Source organism: Heterocephalus glaber, unplaced genomic scaffold (assembly GCF_053883595.1).
Source record: "Heterocephalus glaber isolate CG9 unplaced genomic scaffold, H.glaber_assembly_v1.0 deba00001481, whole genome shotgun sequence".
NCBI classification, from domain to species: Eukaryota; Metazoa; Chordata; class Mammalia; order Rodentia; family Bathyergidae; genus Heterocephalus; species Heterocephalus glaber.
Genome location: NW_028258317.1, coordinates 66,379,938 through 66,397,104, shown reverse-complemented (window position 1 = coordinate 66,397,104; position 17,167 = coordinate 66,379,938). Strand labels below are relative to the sequence as shown.

Here is a 17,167-nt window from a genome sequence, read left to right as displayed (position 1 = left end):
CAATTCTAATGAGCAGCATCCAGCAATGTACTAGTGGATATTAACAAGTGGCTCTGGAGGAGGGCAGAAGAGGAAGAGAGGGATTTGTAAATGCATTTACCAGTTTCAGTGGTGTAGATACTCACACCATTACTGATTTCTAGCTGCAAGTGGCATCACAAAGAGCAGAACTGGGAAGAGATGTTTGAAGTAGACTCTGACCTGCTGGAGCAGTCTGGCTTCAGCATAGGACTATATATCTGCTGCTTGCATGTGGTTATTTCCATTAGAGATAGCTTAAATAAAACAGATCATTTAAACAGTCCCTGAAGGGGACAGTGAAATGAAGTGAGACTTAACTATTTGTAGGCAATGACAGATTGAAACCTCTGGATGATGAAGAATTCTTCCCAGCAAGTTTGAAAAATTGCCATTCATGTGTACCTTACACTTAATTTTTGAAAATCATGGTATCATCGTACTGTGCTTGTACTGCAGAATTGAATCAGCGGATCTCCTTTTGATGCTAGAGCCGTACTCTCCTAGTCAGCGGCTGTCCTTACTTTTGTGGCTTCCTAGGTCTTTAGAGTAAGAGAATGTGTGCAAGAAAATTGGCCTGAGACAGTGGCTGCTACTGAAGACCTGGACAATGAGGACCATGTCGGGAGTGATGAGGCCAAGTCTTTATCAAAACGGCACCAGTTTCTCCCTGTCAGACCTGAAACAGTTCATTTCATTTTCTGATTCTTAGTTTCTTACCTATAAAATGGGATTAACAGTAAATTGTTCTGCTTAACCATAATAACTAATATTTTGTAGACTTTACAGCTTATTAAGTTCTTATAATTTTTAAATAAATCTAAATTTAAACTCTTTTTTAAAGAAGATATGCATACCCTACTTTTACACGTATGGACTGAGTTCCAGGGAGGGCAGATTACTTATTTAAAGTCGCACAGCTAATAACTGAAGGAGTCATCTTACTACATTGCTTGTGCTTTCTCACTTATATCAGACTTCTTGCCCACATGACATGGTTCTTATGTGAGACAATAAGATGATTTATGTGAGATTACATTAGGACCATAATAAGATCATAGAAAAAGTATATGATTGTTCTGATTACCATTAATTTATATCATTATTTCTGAATAACTCATTTTTCTTCCAATTTTTCTTAAGTAGAGTCAGAATGTATCTTAAAATCAATGGCTTTTCTTACAGTCAGCCACATAGCAGTTGTGACATAGTTATATAAAAACCTTCCCTTGATACCATATGGCAGATAAAGTCCACAGTTTAAATACCCAGACTTGTTGAAATGTGGGAAGCAGTTTTGATCAGTGTGTCGCTACTCCATGCGTGGACATCCAGAGAGCCTCAATTCCCGGGGTTGTAAGCTCTTTGTAGGAAGGACACTTCTGTTTTCCATGTTAGATGCTCCTGAACCATTTTCGTCTGCTAATACTAATGAGGCATCAGTAAGCAGAGCTCAGGTATGCACTAATGTAATTGTGTGTACGTGAGTCTCTGGCTTTACATTATGCTTAGTTTTTATTGATTTCATTTATAAAGCACTTCTTTAACTTACCATGAAGAAAACATAAGCGAATCTGATACCAACTCTCCTCTTAAAAAATCTACACTCTGATGGGGGAGGTAAAACACTCATAAGCAATTATAATGCAGAATAGAAAGTGTTTTGGGCAGGTTCTAAGAGAATATATATGTCCAGATGCATATATAATTGAAGTAAGGCTTAGGTTACTTAATAGTTCATTAGTCTCCAAAAAGGGCTTTTTTTATGTTGTTTCCAAGAAAGTTCCTTTGACAATAAAATCTTTTTAAATGTTTAAATTATTCGAAACAGATTTTCAAATCCTCATGGATTTTATGATGTTTAATGAGTTATAAAGTCTTATAATGTTAGAAATTGGAGCTGTCTAGAATTTTCATATTTATACTAAAGGAAATTCTTATACTTAACTAAAGTAATTCAAAATAAACTTTGTTAATGCACAAGTTTGCTCTTTCAGCTTGAAGAACAATCAAAGCATATAAATAAAAAAGAAGATGTGGCAGCATTAAAAAAACAAATTTATGATTTGTCAATGGTAAGCATCACCTTTCACTTTCAGAAATACATTTCCTATTAGACAGTGTAATCGTAATCATGCTGATGTTTCAGCATTCCAGGAATAGAAATTTAAAGAGAAACTGTTACTCCATTTAGAACAAAGGTATTATATGCGAGGCTTTTCCCCTTAGTGAATTTCATCCTATTATGAATGATTTTATTTTACCTTTTACTTCCTCTCCTCCCTCCAGCCGTCCTTGTTCTGACCCCTCCATCTTTTGCTGACTACATCTTTACTTTTTCTCTTGAAGTTAATGTGATTAATGTGTTATCATTACCAAGTTTTCTTAGTTTGGTTTTAGGTTAACTTCAAAATTGGAAAGCAGTTAAAATACATTTTCTTTATTACACCTTTAAATATTTTTCACTGTAAAGCCATTAGTGACCTAGGATTGCATTTTATTTCTTCTAGTCCTTATCCTTACACCGCTCACCAGACATGGCTCCCTGCTTCATGGTCAGATGAATTCCTTGTATGCATTACCACTTCCAAATTGTGCCACATCTTAGTTGGCTTCACCTTTGGATCATGACTTTCATGTCTTTTTGTTTGACTTTTTTTTTTCCCCTAGTTGAGTTCTTGGTTTCTTTTTGTTAAAAGAAACCCTACTATTTTTTTGATATCTCTGATACCTTCAGACTTCTTTTCAACAATGGGTATTGAACCCAGGGCCTTTGCTCTAAGCTACATCCCAGCCTTTTGTTTTTCATTTTGAGAAAGGGTCTCCTATATTGCTAAATTGCTCGAGCTGGGCTAGAACTTGCAGTCTTCATACCCTACCCACAGAGGGCTGAGAGACTCCCTTTTCTAGGCTTCTCATTACATGGGATTTAATTTTTTCCCTTAACAGTATTAACTTTGGAGGTCATGAAATCTCATTTTTTGTTGAACTGCTTGTTTATTAAACTTAACTTCCTACCCATATGTCATATTGAGATTTCTTTTCATTGTGTTCTTCACTGGATTGCAGTATTTTGCATGGTATAGTATCTTCCTTCTGGATTTTCTCTATTTTACCATGGTACATCTTCAGGAGTTTCTACAGAAAGGGGGTTCATTTACTCCACTTTTGAATATGTGAGTTTGTCTATTTCCCCCTCACAATTTACTGAATTTGTCTAGATCAGTGATGTGAACCTTTTAGAGATCTAATGCCAAACAACCCCAAACCCACTTATTTATCGCAGAGTGCCAACACTGCAGTTAAACCTGAGCACTGACGTTTTAGTTTAGAAAAAAGAGCTCATACATTAACATGTTTTGTCTTAAAAGAAAAGCACAATAACATGCATGCCATAGGTTCACTGCCACTGGTCTAGATAAATGAACTTTTCTGGTACTCCTCTGGGATTGATTCATCTAGGTTTCTCTAGCTGTATCCCACACCCCTATAACTGGTAATCCTTAGTGATCAGTTCATATTTTAAAGTGAAGGCTGAGCTTGCTCATTGTAGGTGGGTGGGGTAGGTATGGTCACCTCAAAGCCTGTCCCTGAGAAAGTATCTTCCTAACAGTTCTGTGTAAGCTGGCTGTGAGGCTGTGTGACCCTAGTTCCCAGAATGAGTAGGACAAAGTGTGTAGAGAGCAGATTTGTATTTCCTCATCGGAGTTACTCAGTTCTTTTAAAAAAGATGATCTGTCTTGTTGCCTTTGGAATCTACTCCATCCATTTGCTTTTCTTTGCTAGGGTAAGCAAGGGGATGGACTTGGGTGGTGTGCCATAATATACAATCCTAATCTCTTGTTTCCAGCCCATTTCTCCTTCCTACCTTTTTTTTTTGTGTGTGTGGGCGGGCAGGAATCAAACTCAGGGAGGCAGGCAGCAGTGCAACTGAGCTAAATCCCCAGCCCTCCTTCCTACTTTCTGCGTTAACCTGCCAGGGCCTTCAACACATTTCTTCTAGACTACTGTATTCATCTATTTTCTGTTACTATAATGAAATACCTGAGAGAGGCTGATTTTAGAAAGAAAAGTCTTTTATTTAGCTCATAGTTCTGGAGATTGAAGGCCACTGTACCAGTATTAGCTCAGTTCTGGTGAGGACCTCATGGAGGATGGCAGGAGTGGGTGAGAGGGAGAGATCACATCACCAAACAGGAAGGCAGAGTGAACTCCAGTCCTAAAGTCCTGGTGACCAAAGGAGTTCCCACTTGGTTCCATCTTTCACAGAGCACAGCACCTCTACACCACCAGACCTGGCCCAGGAAGGGTGGGGGTGGGGTGGTGGCAGCTTAGATTATATCCAAGCCACACCCACTAGCTTTCCCTATCAACTGCTCTCCTTTTGGCAGCACATTTCCATGCCATTTCATGGGCCCCTCTTTCATTCCTTTAAGTGGTATTGATTCATTCCTTTGGTATTTGGTGTTAATGGACTTTCAGAAGGGAAAAAGCGTAATTTGGGTCCTCAGTTTACTATCTTGGACTATAACCCTCCAATAATTGTTTTAAAGAAACAAGATATAAATTTCCTAGCCACACTGGTTTATTTTTCAGCACACAACTTAAAAATGTTAGGTGATAGCATGTACCATAAAATGTGGCCACTACACCTGTGATAGGTACAGTTTTTTTCATAGAATGCTTATCAGTAGTTTTACAGCTGTCATTAAGTAAAGCAGGTGTTCGAATGTTTGACTCAGTTAATTTGCCAGTGACATATTAAAGTACAACATGATAAACTGTTCACTATTACAGACTGGTAACAAATATCAAGCACTAAAGATTTCAAGAGGAGCTCTAAAGATTTAGATTTTAGAAGCAAATAATTTACAATAATTTCAGATTACCTTGGATAGGTAATTAGTTCTTTGATCAGAGAGACTTGGAGAATTGGGGAAAGTTAGGAGCAATACATGTAACAATTACACCACACTTTGCTTTCTTTCTCCTAGAAGCAAGAAACTGAATCTAATGCCCTGTACTTTTTTCACTAGGAAAATCAGAAAATTAAGAAAGAGCTTTTAGAAGCACAGACAAACATAGCCTTTCTTCAGAGTGAACTGGATGCTCTAAAAAGTGATTATGCTGACCAGAGTCTGAATTCTGAAAGGTATGAAACTGCATTTTATTTTTCGGTTTGAGTGGAATATTTATTTAGGTGATCCATGGGAATGGAGCTGGCCAATGTAATAATAAAGGGCTCTTCCTTAGCTTAGCCAGTACATTCTTTACTTTCTAGAGATTGTGACTTCATTGTCGTATTTCCTCAGGGGTTTTTTGTGTGTATGTTTTAAATTTTTTTTTACAGGCTTAATTATTAGCTGCTTAGAAGAGTGCAGGGCTTAATAAATGGTTGGATTAACTGGGAACTGGAAGAATACAACTAAGCTGTGAATCATATATGCTTGTTAAAGTGCTGTGCAGAGAAGAATCTTGACCTAAAACATAAAAACCAGAAGAGTATTTCCGTTTTTGTCTTTTCTCCTTTCCCTTCTGTAAATGTATTGTATACCTAAAATGTAACAGTAAAAGAATTTAAGCAAAAAAACCCCAGAAGAGTAGATCTCTTAAGTGAGCTGCTTAATTTTTTGATACTTTCCTTTTAGAATATGATGTTAATAATATAAAACCTACTACAGACATGTATTTATACATAAGAGTCATAAGCATGGATTAAATATCCAGGGAGAATAATTATAACCTTTGAAAAAGTAATTATAACCTTTATACTTCGGCAGTTGGAAAATGTTAGTTTTTGTTTCTAAACTTTGATCAGAATCAAGGTTTTTAAATTGGAAAACAGTGGAACATTAAATATACTGTAAACAGATAACTGAGCAAGATAGGGAATACTGAATTTGGAGTATGCAAATAAAAGGGAAAAGATAGAGTCTCTGCTGTTTGAGAACTCAAATTTTGTTGAGGGGAAAACAATAAGGATTCAGGGTTAAACAAGGTAAGAACTAAGTAAAAGTTCTTACCAGCAGGGTTATGTCTGGGGTCCATCACCACGTGATCATGTTTTCTTTTCATTCAGTCTTTGTTAAAGAGAAACCCAAGGAGGACGTGGGCAGTGGGATGGTCCTGTGTTGATCAGGGATGAAGAGGCAGCAGTGACAGCAGCTTCAGTAATGGAGACTGGCAGCCGAGCTGTCTGCAGGGCACTGTCCTTAGCTTTTGACTGGCCTTTTCTCCTGTAGCTCACAGAATCCCCTGTCAGACAGGGACCTTCATTATCTATGTGTTGTAGTTGAGAAGAGAATCTCAGTAATGTCCCAGGTGGGGCAGTAACCAAGCAGGGGCAAGAACGTAGGGGAAGGGTCAGTCTGGCTTGGGAAAGATGGCCAGACTATTGGAAAAGAGATAGTGTCAATGGAAAAGCAAAAGTTTAAAATAAAAAATTTAAAAGCTAGTTTAAACTGCAGGGGCCCAGAATTTTTTACGAATAAACTTACGTTTCCGTAGACAGTTGGGAAACTTTGAGCTTTACCATCCACGGAGCAAACGGACAGTTTTTTCTTCACAGAACTTGATAGCCTAAGAGCTATCAAGCTAATGATGGGTTTGTCTGTTCAGCACTGGGGCTGAGCACGGCCTGAGCTGAGGGACACATGTTTTGAGGGCTCAGTTTGAGAAGGAAGCCAGGGCTTCTATAATAAAGCAACAGAAGGAGTACAGAGTGTGAGTTTCCCATGAGCCCAGAATGCTGGGTTTGGTGGCTTCCTCTGGTTTAAAGTGAGTAGGAGAGAGCAATAGGGAAGAGAGAGAGAGAGGAGCCAGAGCTCAAGAAAGGAAAGGACAAGTGGAGCTGGGATTTTATAAAGGTTAGAGGGGGGAGAGAAGGTTCCCAGGATTGAAGGGACCTCTTCCATGACTGTGGGGGAGAGGGGACTCGGGAGCAGAACCAGGCCAGAGGAGGGGAGTGGGAGGAGCTGGTGTGTGTTGAGCAGCAGTCAAGGAGGAAGCGCCATCTTGCTTGTGTGGGACATGGGACAGAATTTTGCACAAGGAAGCAGAGTGTTGGTCCGTGTGGGGCTGGTGCCATAGGGGATAGAGCGAGGGCAGCAGGGAGAGAGACAAGTCAAAGACACAGAGTCTTTGGGAAGGTGAAAGAGGGCCTGGGAGGATGGGTGTAGGTGAGGCAGGACTGGACACCTAATTCCCATTTTAAACATAAATATAATTTTACAGGGATCTGGAAATAATCCAAGAATACACAGAAGATCGAAATAGTCTTGAGAGGCAAATTGAAATACTCCAGTAAGTTTTATATAAAGTGCTCATTGCATTTACATTTGATTTCTGTTTTGTTAATAGAACACATGCCATGGATAACACCAGATAGCGCATTCACATAGGACTAGGCTTCTTACTGTGGAGCATTCAGTACTTTCACTTGCATAACTTTCTGATGTGTCTGATCCTAAATTCGTTATTCAAATGCAGGGAATAGATTTAGCTCTTTAAAATCTTTGTGAGTCATGTGCTGTGTTCAGCATGTCCTTTTTATGCCGTATTGTTATTTGTGGAGAATAACATCCCTGACCCCTCAACTTCATCTGCAGCTCCACATCTTGGGAGCTTCTCAGACTTCTCATGTTGGCCACACAGTGCCTGTGCCATTGTTCTTTGTCACTTTCTTATGCTTGTTAGAGGTATATGTTTACTTAGCTTTTTCTCCCAAGAGATACCACACTTGAACTGTCAGCTTCACAACTGAGTTACATTAGTTTCATCCTGTGAGGGTATCCCCCTCAAAAGCTTGACCTCCCTCTCCCCTTTCTTCCTTTCTACCCATGGAGCATTTTTTTCTGTTTTCAGTTCACCAGATGACTTGAGGTCAGGCTTGACAAGTGTTTTTTTTTTTTTTGGTACTGGGACCTTGTAGTTGTGAGGCAGGTGGCAGCACCACTGAGCTAAACCCCCAGCCTGACAAGAATTTTTTGCAGCATTCTTATTAAGTCTTACCTGTGTAACTGTAGCATTCGTTTCCTACAGCAGTCTTAGGAGTTTATTCATTTGTTCACTTAATGGACTTTTCAGTCAGCACCTATTACAGATCAGGCATGCTGGGAGTGGAAGATGATTGGCAAGTAGGAGAAAACAGCCTCTCTTCTTATGGGGCTGTTCGAGAGGAGCAAGGCAGACACTGACCAGTAGTGTAAAAATGCATACAAAATGCCAGGCGAGAGATGTCTGGCAAAGAGAAGCTGCATGTCCCCTAAGGGGAGCTTTGGCCTACTGAGGTCAAGGAAGTGTTCCTGAAGAAGTGCTACTTGAGCTGAGATCTGAGTGATCAAGTGGCCTTGAGCCAGGAAAGATCAGCCACTTCATGAGGCAGGGGCTCTGTTCCTCATTTTGTAACCCAGGGAGGCTTTGATGTTAAATGACTTTTATGAAGTCATTGTGGAAGTCAGTGCCTGAATAGGAATTTGAATCCAGATCTGTCTGAGATGACGAGCCAAGGTATGGTATACAAGTCCTCCAAGCCCAAGAGTAAGATGCAGAAGTAGCCAGGAAACTCAAGCATGACACCACACCCTGCAACCGTGTCTGGGTGCTGGGATGGGTGCAGTGCCTAGTGGGGTCCAGGCATTTGCATGAAACCTGTTCAAACAGGAGAAGACAAGAGAAGAATGGGTTCCATAGTGACTCATTCCTGAAACACCTGAGACTTTTAAAGAGCGGTAATTAACCAGTCCTGTTGTACTTGGAGTAATTGATTATGATCTGTTTCTGAGGTTCGAAGGGAAGTGGGAGAAAATTGCAAAAGGTGATAAATCTACATACTGAACATCACTCTCTGAAAAGAAAGTGTTAACATTGGTCCTCACTGATACTTTCCTGATCCATCTATCTTCTTTTTCATCATACAGAACAGCTAACCGGAAGCTCCACGACAGTAATGATGGCCTTAGGAGTGCCCTGGAAAACAGTTACAGCAAACTCAACAGATCCTTGGTATGCCATTATCATTTTATAACATGCTTTGCTTGTCTGTCCTCGTGGTTGTGTATTTTGAAAGAGATGAAAATTGTGTAATATCTTAGAGGAGAACTTCATGTAGATCTTTATAAACAAGAGAAACTCTTTCCATAAAATTGAAAGGGGTCAATTTTCCAAATTAAAAATACACTACCCATTTGAAGAAATGAAGGCATCATCTGCCTTGATGTTAAGTCAGACATTCTGGGAAATGAGAGTAAGTTGTGTAAGATGTGATCTTTACCCTAGAATAGTTTGCAGTGTCATAGGTAGTTAGGTGTGTACAGATGGATAGCCATAATACAAGAAAAAGTGGAAAATTGCATTGTGGTAAAAACAAAATATTGCCATTTGAGAGGAAGGAGAGATAATTCTGGCTGGGGTTGAGTTTAGACACACTGAGTACACATCAGAACAGTGAGTCTGTCTGAACGAAGGCCTTGGCTCTCACAGCCTCCTACAGAAACAAGTTAGGTTCCTTGTGGAGTTTTGCAGGCCTCTCTTAAGACTGCATTTGCCATGTGCCTCTCAATCCCACTGTTGGGTCAGCTTCAGGCTAGGATTTTAGTGATTTTTTTTGGATATGGAATAGTTAATCACCGAGTCAAATTAATAGCTTCAAAAGAGATATCCTAGGAATTTGATGTTATAGGATCCTGGTGAATTTGGGCAACCAGGGTCCTTTATGGAATATGGGTTAAGTTTGGACTTAAGATCTGATGCTAAGAAGAGAGAACTGTGTTCAATTATCTTTGCTACGGTTTTTCAGTTGATTTTCATGCTCATGTAGGATGCCAAACTTTGTTATATTAAACGTTGGTATATATAAAGTGTGTATATAAAATTTTACATTAAGTAATTACTTGTGTATTACAGCGCATAAATAATGTATCACCAGGGAACACAATTTCTAGAAGCAGTCCAAAATTTAATGGTCATTCTCTTCAACCTCTGGGCTATGACAGGTATGTTAACACCTGATCATTTTTTTATTTGAGTCCTAGATCAAAGTTAAAAGGGAAATAAATTTCCTTAGAGTGAGTTAAAATAGTGGAACATATTTTAGGTACCAATTTACAGTTTCCCTGATCTTACATTAAAAGTTAATGTGAACCATGTAAAAACTGTAAGTGAAAATGATTCAGAGAGGCAAATATACTTCCTTATGATGTTGTGACTTTGTTTCATGCATGGCTACCATTACCTCATCCTTAACCCTCTGATTCTTAGACTCCGTAGGAGATGTTTTAGAATTATGGTATGTGACATTACAGTGTATGTGGTACATGATAATTCAACTATTGTCATGATGCTCCAGTATTTAATAAGTCAGCACAATATCATGTGAACTATGTTGCAGGAAGTGGAAACTTCCAAAACAAATAGAAATTTGGCACATTTATGAGCTACTGTGGTATTGAAGAAATCACAGAGACATTCTAAATGTTAGAAAGTTAGCCCTATTTTTTTTTTTTTTTTTTTTACCAAATAGAGGAAATGTGGGCCTGTTATTTCTTGAAAACTAGTATTAAACAATTAAAGAGTGCATGTGTGCGTGTGTGTGTACCTATATGTCCAATATTTCCTAAGAAGTTAATTTTGTAGCAGGCAAAGTCTGAGAGTAGAAGTGAAGGTATGACTAAAGGTTTCCAGCCCTCTATCTCTACAGCTTTCTGATTCATGTTCATCCCCTTTTTAAAAAAAATTTATTTTATTGGTACATTTTAGGTATACAGTATAATGACATTCATCATTGGAAATTTGTACCTTTACGTAATCTATCTTGGTGTTCATCCCTTCTTTATTTGGTACTTTTTGTAAAAAGAGTAATGTGCTCTATATTCTGGCGATACCAGATGATCAAGTTGCCATTCAGAAACTTTTACCAAAGTTTATTGCTGATCACTTATAAGAAAATACTGAGTGTAAGATCTTTTTATTGTTTACTCATTTGTTAAATAAGAGTTTTTAATGGCTTATTGATTTTTTAGGCAGCCGACCACTCTGTTACTGAGAAATACATATTTTTAAAAATGTTGAAGTGTGATGCCTTTTTTCTGACCAAATATTTAAGATCATTTCTAGAGAATGGCAGGGAATAATGCAGAATTATTTCAGAAATCTCATCACGATTTAGTTTTGAAAGTGTAGATACCAGGAATAAGTCTCACGAGCACTGGGTGAGAGCTCCTGCAGAGTTTGCACTAGTGGACAGCGCCATCACATCACCAAGGCCTCCGAGTGAGCAGAGTGTAGCTGCGTGTGCTCACTGTTCTGAAAGGAATTAGAGCCCAGTGGGTCCTGCAATGATGTTTCTTGATTGATTTGTTATGGAAAGTTAACATGGTATTTTCTTTTTCACGCTAATGTAAAAACCTTAGTAAAAGCATGCTGTACACTAAATTTTATTGTTTATGTAGCTTTATTTAATTTTGTAAATTTGTTTTGTTTTTGTGTCTTCTGTAAGAACTCTAGCCAAAAATGTAATTTATTTTGTAGTTTTATATAAGTATAGTGAAAAATCTCAGAACAGATAAGAATGTTTTACTTTAAAAAGGCAATGTATTAAAAAGGCTATGTATTGAAGTTGCATTTGAAAAAAATCTGACCAGGACCTGTCTTTAATTTACACAGAGTCTAGATACTCAAGATGATTCCTGAAGTGAGTGTTTCACTTCACCTTATTAAAATACAAACAGGTTTAGAAAAAGCGTTACATACAGCAGTGAAGACATGAAACTGAAGCACAGTAATTGGTGTACTGCATTGTGATAAGAATGGTTTTCTCATATTCCTTACAGATTGACTTGAATTTAGTTTCAGAAGGAAAATTTCAGGCCAGGCATGGTGGAACATGCCCATAATCCTGGCACTCAGGACGCTGAGGCAGGATGATCACTGTGAGTTCAAGCCCAGCCTGGGCTACATAGTGAATTCAAGGCCAGCCTGGACTACAGAGTGAGATCCTTTCTCAAAAGAAAGAAGGAGAATTTCATAAATGTTGAAACAAGACAAAAATGTGCATACACACATACATGCACATGCACAAAGTCTACGATATGTTATATGTATATATGTGTGTGTATGTATGTATGTATGTATATATATATATGGAGAATGATAAAGAGCTAGGGAGAGAAAGAATGAGAATATAGTGGCCAAACCAACTTTTTAGCTAATTTTAAACATTTGCTAATGGCACAGAAATGTTTTTGTCTTCTCAGATTTAAAGATCACCCTTTTTCCTTTCTCCTATTTAAAGATCTGTGTGTCCTGCCCATTCTCCTTACTAGAAGTCATGTATGCAGAGGCTGACAGGGTAGTGCCAGGTCTGTAGGGGACACTGAGTCATTCATAGCTGTTGTCATTTCAGTAGAAGCTTAGATTCATATGAAAATGGAAAAGCAAAAGGAAACATAGAAGTATGCAGTTTCTGTGGATTGTTTCATTTTATGTGAATTACTTCTTTACTTACAAACTTTTGGTTTCACAAACACAAAGACCCGTAGGTATGTGGAGTTCTCGCTGTAGTCTGGATTACCTCCCGACAGAGTACAGCAGCGTCACCAAGCTGTGTGTTGACACTGAGGGGCAGAACACTCAGCTCAAACCATTTGGGTAGCACACATTGCTGATCAACTGTCATTGTCACCATGTGGATGGTGACTGATACTAGAAAAGTTGACCAGGGATCCCTTACTTTGTCTTCTGCAACCTAAGACATTGTATTCTTCTTGTGTCAGCTCTTCAAGCATTTGAAGAGAAAAATCATTAAGACTCAAATACATGAATCTTTCCTCATGTCTGAGGGGTTTGAGACTCACCTCACTACTAGTGCCCTTCCCTTCTCAGCATTCCTTTCAAATAGAGATGTTCTCAAGACACAAAGGCACTCTTCAGAATATGGTCTGACAGCATTGAAATTTAAGGGCTCCCAGTTCTATGTAGATTTTTATTAACAGAGCTTGAGGTTGAGTGCTTAATTCTTTTGTGTTAGGAAATAAAGAATGTGATATTTAAAAAACTGCATTTACTGTTTTTTTTGAGGGTCTTCATCTCATTGATTGCTGCAAGAACTGATGTTACTGCGAGCGTTGCCTTTCCCCTGATGCTTAATCATGGAATGCATTGTGGTTTTTGTCAAGTGAAGATGTTGATCTTTTTTACTCCATCCCTGTCTGTCACCTGCATGTTCTCGAGAGAAGTCTCCTCTTTCCTTCCCAGGTCGTCCCGCTCTTCCTATGCGGATGAGGACTGTGAATCACTGGCCCTCTGTGATCCCATGCAGAGGATGAATTATGAAGTCGACAGCCTGCCTGAGAGCTGCTTCGACAGTGGCTTGTCCACCCTAAGGGATTCCAATGAGTATGACTCAGAAGTGGAATTCAAGCACCAGAGGGTATTTCAGAACTCACATGGGGTGCAGGAGAGTTCTGGGGGCGACGCTTCAGACGCAGATGTAAGCCCCGAAACCACTGATCTCAGAGGCCTGACATTGCTTTAAGTCTTTCACCATGTTTGATTTTAACTATTATGAGAACCTGTTGTAGAGATCAAAATCATGCTTCAGCAATAGATTTGCCATGCAAGGCCTCTCTGCTCCATAACAGCATTTACTGTGGATTTAGCTGCATAGTTTTTCTCTCTTGGATCCATGACGTTTATGTGTAATGACACTTTGCTTTTAACTGCTGACTTTTAAAAACAGGTTCCTGATATAAGGGATGAAGAAACATATGGTACCAAAAGTGAGGCTTCCGTTGTGGACTGGAAACCCCCTGGGTGTGTCAGTGAAGGCAGCACTGTCACCTCCTCCAGGAGGCCCATCTCCGCTCTCTCATCTCAGGTAGGCAGCTCTGGAAACACTTCTGCTCATGCGCTCTGCTCACTTTCTGGACTGGAGGAAACAGGCACTGGTATGAGCACCTATTGTGGCTTTTCCCCCAGGCAGACATGGAAGGGGACAGTTCCAAAGCTCCGAAATCACAGAAGGCCTACAAGATTGTGCTTGCTGGGGATGCAGCTGTGGGGAAGTCCAGCTTCCTCATGAGACTTTGCAAGAATGAATTTCGAGGAGATACAAGTGCCACGCTGGGTATGGCTCTTCTTTCAGTTGATAATGGGAAAATGTCCCCCTAGCTTGAATTTTTTCTTCAGGGATTATACATACACACAGACACATCTCTCTGTATAGTCATGTCAGTAGATGAGTATGTGTGCCTTTGTCCTTTTTCTGTTTGGCTAAAGCCTCACTGTAGCACAGGAAAACTGACAAAGGACAGAGGCATCCAATCCACTTAGCCAGTCAGGTCAGCCAGACCACCTTGAGATCCTGACATGTTAGGATCGCTCATTCAGCCTATATTTCCTGATTCCTACTTGGAGCCACATACTGTTGTAGGTGTAAGAATGCAAGTGAAGAAAGCCCATTAAATAAATCCCAGCCTACAAGAAGCTTACATTCCAATGGAAAGGAATAGATAGCTGGTTTGGAGAGAGGTACAAGTTTACGCAGGGTGGCTATGGAACCCTTTCTGATAAGGTGTCTTTTGATGTTGATAATGTGACAATACTGTTGGCCAATTTGTCATTATGGTCAAAATTGTAGCCACATTCTTCCCTTTCTGTCTTCCCCATCTCACAACAAAGCAGTAGAATAAAAATCTTCATTTCCCAAATTTACATAATAATCAGTAAAAGGAATTGAATTATCCCTCATTTTTCTTCCTCCAAAGATTTCTTTCTTTTTTTTTTTTGGTACCGGGGATCAAACTCAGGACGTTGCGCTTGTGAGGCAGGCGGCGGCACCACTGGGCTAAATCCCCGGCCCCAAGATTTCTTATTTTGATAACCAGAAATGTTACAGCAGATCGATGGTCCTCTTCACAATCATCGACTTTGTAAATTTAGGACTCTCTGATATATCCTTCAGGGTACCAAAGCTGAAAGTCCACTTCAACTTGATTGATCAAAGACTGCAGCATTGGGTTCACTTGCTAGAGGCTGTGACATTTTTTAAACACACACATATATACATTACATATTTTGCGCACATGCTTGTACATACATCTATACATACAAACACGTGCATACATAACATACATATACACACAATCTTAAGCACACACATATATACACATAATGCTTACACATATGCCTTCATAAGTACACATGCCGTCTACACACAAATACAGATTCTTGTGTACATGCATACATATGTACCTACATAAATATGACTGATTTAATCTAATAATCCGGAAAAATAGGACACAGGTTTTTCTTTCCATAGATTAAGTCCTTCTCCAAGTCCACAGAGCTGCACATGGTGATCTGATTGATGTTTAGTACGTGAAAGTCACTCTTCTTGGAAGCCATGTTCGTTCCTTTCTACCACACTGAGCTTTAGCTTATTGGCTTTTCTTTCATTCAAGGTGGCTTGAAAGTACAAGCTAGTGGAATTGTCTATGTCGTGTTCTCTACTCTCATATTCTTTTTCAGGAGTTGATTTCCAAGTGAAAACTCTCATTGTGGATGGAGAACAAATAGTTCTTCAGCTCTGGGATACAGCAGGGCAGGAGAGGCAAGTGTTTTCATAATCATTTGGATTCTGCTTAGGTTTACAAGGATAAGCCTTGTAGGATTCTTGATGTTCTTTATACTCATAGACTGTCAATATGCCATAAATTATACATAAGTAATAGTATTATATTTGTAATTATAAGGTATATTATAACGTATATTATAATCTCAAAAATGCTTACTCATCTGTTCTTTTAAGTATATATCAGTTGTGTGAGAAGAGGGTCTTTAAGCTTCTTTGGAGCTGGTGTTTAGATGGGACAAAGAAGGTGCACTTTCCTAACAAGGGAATTTTGGAGAGGGAAACATCCCGAAAGCAGTGACAGTGTGAGGGGCTGCTTAGCTGTGCATCAACAGATAATGGAGAAGAAAACTCGTCCGCTCCCCTTGGCTCAAGAGCAGAGACACAAACTAAACAGCAGAATCACATCTAGTGATGATACCTTTTCTTGCTAACTCCTTGGGGGACGATCTACTCAGTTGTTCAAAAAATAAACTCTGTACCAGTCCCTATTCAGCATGCGGAGATTCAGTGAGGAACAGACCAATGCTTGCCTTCGTAGAGGTGATGATCTCCAGCAGACTGGAGGTTCCATCATTTTAAAGGTATCTGTGGTTGACATGGCCCTAGTTTTAACCATTTTAATGGCTAAGAGAAGCACCACAGTTGATGTACAGTGCGGACTTGAGAACTTGTATACACTGAAGTGTGCTCTGCCCCAATGAGACCCCACTCATGAATACAAAGCTTCTGGCACGTGGTGGTGCCCTGTATTCTTCTGTCCACCCATTACACTCCCTGACACTAACCCCACAGTGACTTTCCTCCCTCTGCATCTCCTTCCACACTCCTCTGAGTCCACAGGTGGGTTCTGGTAGCTTGTTGATGAGGCTAAAATTTTTTAAAGTATGCTTTCACTGTGGTTATGGGATGAGTAGACATTCTTGGAGTTGTTTGGTGGAGAAAATGATTGGCTTTTTAAAAATCACTCACCCAGACGTTCATCTTGTTCCCTTTACTAGGCCATTTGAGATCTTGTTGAGGGCTATTTCAGAGCAACATGTTGTTAGAGGCTTCTCAATTAGAGCCAAAACTTGATGAGGAAGGAATGAGCATAAAGGAGATGAAGAATGAGGCAGCACCGAGCTGTTAGAGTGACTATGTGCTGTTGTCTTTTCCAGGTTCAGAAGTATTGCCAAGTCTTATTTCAGGAAAGCAGGTGGTGTTTTGCTGCTGTATGATGTTACATGCGAGAAAAGCTTTCTTAACGTTCGAGAATGGATGGATATGATTGAGGTAAGGAAGTGGAATGAAGAACCAGAAAATTACCTGGGGGAGTTATAGACTGTTTTGGAAAATCATGTTTGTTGCTCTTCTTTGTTGGCATGAACTTGATGAGAAGCCAGCGATGTGTGCTTTCAGAAACAGTTGCACTTGGCAGACTTGCTCTTTCTTGAGAGTTACATAAATACCAAGGTCACAATGAGGGTAGCTTCTGAGAATGGAACTTCTGGTTTCTCCTAGATAAAATCAGAAGCTCAT

The 17,167-nt window shown here is 39.5% G+C and overlaps 1 protein-coding gene across 3 annotated transcripts in view; it reads left to right on the top strand.

Annotated features, from left to right (window-relative positions):
• Rasef (RAS and EF-hand domain containing) overlaps window positions 1-17,167 on the top strand; it is an 81,858-nt gene that overhangs the window by 47,607 nt on the left and 17,084 nt on the right. For 2 of the 3 annotated variants that reach the window (XM_021242746.2, XM_004862569.3), the window contains exons 5-14: window positions 2,016-2,093; window positions 5,055-5,170; window positions 7,252-7,320; window positions 8,937-9,021; window positions 9,922-10,010; window positions 13,270-13,504; window positions 13,754-13,891; window positions 13,993-14,140; window positions 15,544-15,625; window positions 16,807-16,921. In XM_021242746.2, the coding sequence (XP_021098405.1) occupies window positions 2,016-2,093; window positions 5,055-5,170; window positions 7,252-7,320; window positions 8,937-9,021; window positions 9,922-10,010; window positions 13,270-13,504; window positions 13,754-13,891; window positions 13,993-14,140; window positions 15,544-15,625; window positions 16,807-16,921 (1,155 nt within the window). The remainder of the gene's footprint in view (window positions 1-2,015; window positions 2,094-5,054; window positions 5,171-7,251; window positions 7,321-8,936; window positions 9,022-9,921; window positions 10,011-13,269; window positions 13,505-13,753; window positions 13,892-13,992; window positions 14,141-15,543; window positions 15,626-16,806; window positions 16,922-17,167) is intronic. The other variant, XM_021242745.2, reaches the window with a different exon arrangement.